A 2,907-nucleotide genomic window follows, 5' to 3' on the forward strand; every position below is an offset into this window, starting at 1 on the left:
TAGTAATATATATAATGTATTTAAATTATCAAGTATATGATAAAAAAAATTCTGTATTAAGCTTATTCATCACTTCACATATACAAAATATACTTTTTAATATCAATGCGGATATTGAACGAAAGTATATTACATTAGAAATAGATATAACTATGAGAGAAAAGCGAATAAAGCAAGAAGAAATAAAATGAAATAATATAGGTAAAGAAGCGAAGACAGAGGGTTTCACCGAAAAGTAAAAAAGAGAAATAAAGGGATAAGCAAAATTTAAAAATTTTTATAATAATATATGTGCGATAGCTTGTGGACGAGATATGGATGTATGAATGAGTTAAGAACTTTATGTAAATCAAGTCCCCTTCTTGGCTGTAAATACGCTGAAATATAATAAATTTTATTCTATTCTACTTTTTAATATCAATCTTTGTATTTAAATTCTTCAATTTGATTATGACATTTTGGATTTAATGTTTTTACGGACATTTTATATACATAAATCTTCTTAATATTATTTGTCATATGTATTTAAATATATTAACATTTAAAAAAAATCAAAAAATATAGTCTGTATTAAACGATTTCATCATAATTTCATGAATCCAGCTTGTATACGAAGAAACTCTAGTGAAAACGCCGGGTGTATTGCTAGGACAATATGCATCTCCGTAACTCACAATACCGATTTGAATGTCCATGCCATTTTCAATTACAATGAGTGGGCCACCGCTGTCGCCCTAAAAGTAAAATATCGAATATTAAATATATGAAAAAAAACCGCCAATGTTCAAAAATACCTTCAATTTATTAAAACTAGCTAAAAAATATTTGAGTTGATTCATAGTTATTAAAGTTTCACTTATAGGTATTTATAGTGATTTATTTTATAGCATTATTTGACTATTTTTTATTATTTTACCTGACAAGCGTCTCGTCCTAATCCTGGTGCCGTGCAAACCTCTTTCTCAGTGATTTGGTACCAGAATTGCCTACATACAGTATTTTTAATAACCGGCAATGCGGCGTACTTAAGTCTTGTCGAAGCTTTGCTATTCGTGTGATCTATTCCCCAACCGATCACAAAAGCAGATTTACCGTCAAAATTTTCTGAATCTTCATAAGCAAGGTTTATCGATCGAATAGTTCCTAAAATAGAGAAATGTGTATTTAACTATTTTTTAATGTCAATGCTGCGACATTATATTAATATCCATAATATTTTTTAAAGGGAGAACCTGATTTAAAGAGTCAAAATTTTTTATTCTTTTTACTTTAATCAATAATATTACTATAATATTATATAAATAAATAAATTTATTAACAGTTTTTTAACATATTATCTTTATAATGATGCTTGATTGTAGCATCAAATTATTAAAATGGCTTGTCAATTTAATTCACGATTACTAGAGTAATTTAATTGCGTTTATAGTCCGTAAAAACAATTCGGCGCGCAATTCGAAAGACTACAATATAGTATATATGCAAGTACATATATAGTATATACAGTATAGTATACAATAGTTCAAGATTAAATTATTTAAGCAATAAAGATCCAGCTTCGATCGTTAAGCATTTTAATTTCTATTAATTGTGTTCTCACATATGCAGTTTAAAATAAAGATTCTTAATAATACTACTCTCAGAAAATATAATTGTAAAGTTTTAAATTCGAAATACTTTAGTAGTTACAGTCTTAGAGGAACAGGTACGCGTCACACATGCAGGTATACAGCACGCGTGGTGAAAACATCCATTGTGCTCCACTTCTCGGTTCCTAGCAAGATATTATTGACTTTAGCAGCAAGATTGATAAAGATTAATATTTTTTTTTAAGAATAAAACATTGTGTTTCTTCTTGAATATGTTTTTAATGCTTCAAACAGTACTATAACAAATATGCTTTAAACAGTACTATAAAAAAACATATTAAAAACATTAATTAAGCAATATGTTTTGAACTGTTTAAAACACGTTTAAAATATGTTTTTTATCAACCCTGCTTAGTAGATGTTTATTTTCAAAGAGGACACACGCAACTCAAATGAACGTTTTAATTTCATCATTTGGCATCTCGTTCCAAAACACTTATTTCTTGCGCAAAAATTATCGAAATCATTGCCTTCGTTTCCGCACATGCCTTTGAAGGCTATGAAGGCTATTCTGGAATTGTAAAGATAGTACAGTTGTTGGAAATAAATATAAGCCAACATTATAAAATATTACGACAATTACAATAAGCAGCAAGTTACGAGGCAAGAACGGCGTCGATTAAACAACATGAAAGAGGTACAGCTCGTAAATTGCAACTAATGCGACAAAACAAGTTTTATGAGAAAACGGAAGGTTTGCTGTTTGGGCCTGGAATAACAGATTAACAGTAAGTTGCAAACAAGCACTACTTTTCGATACTAAAAATTTTTTTAACGCGTTTTTCTCGAAATCACTTTTTCAAAATTGGCGTACAAGATTACTTAAAAACTATTCGACTAATCGATCCCTTGTAAGGTTTTTTAGTTATATAATTGTCAACTATCCTAAAGAATTCAAATTTTATTAAAAAATTTTATTAAAAAATTAGTATAAACAATTATTTCTGTATAACCAAATTGAAATTTTTTATTCAAAATCGTTATTTTTTTCTTCAAGATTCCACAATTCTTACAATTTGATACTTTTCTCTTTTTTTTTTTAATTCATCAAAGATAAAATATTATCTAATTCAAAAAAAATTTTAGATTTTCTATTTCAGGCAAGAATTACATGCTTCAAATTGCATGCCAATTTACAACTCCAGTAGTAAAGTATGATATTTTTTGAATAAATAACTTTTACGATTAACGATTAAGAAATAACTTTTTATTATATTAATAAAATTTATAAATTGATTAATATTAAAAACTTTTTATT

General features: G+C 27.2%; 1 protein-coding gene across 1 annotated transcript in view; it reads right to left on the reverse strand.

The window, feature by feature from the left end:
• Positions 1 to 551: 551 nt before the first annotated feature.
• The window catches only part of LOC108694901 (venom protease-like), a 10,884-nt gene continuing 8,528 nt past the window's right edge, over positions 552 to 2,907 (reverse strand). The window contains exons 4-5 of the mRNA XM_018204599.1: positions 917 to 1,143; positions 552 to 734 (exon numbers count right to left, since the gene is read on the reverse strand). Coding sequence (XP_018060088.1) covers positions 552 to 734; positions 917 to 1,143 — 410 coding nt within the window. The remainder of the gene's footprint in view (positions 735 to 916; positions 1,144 to 2,907) is intronic.

This window comes from Atta colombica, unplaced genomic scaffold (assembly GCF_001594045.1).
Source record: "Atta colombica isolate Treedump-2 unplaced genomic scaffold, Acol1.0 scaffold126, whole genome shotgun sequence".
NCBI lineage: Eukaryota > Metazoa > Arthropoda > Insecta > Hymenoptera > Formicidae > Atta > Atta colombica.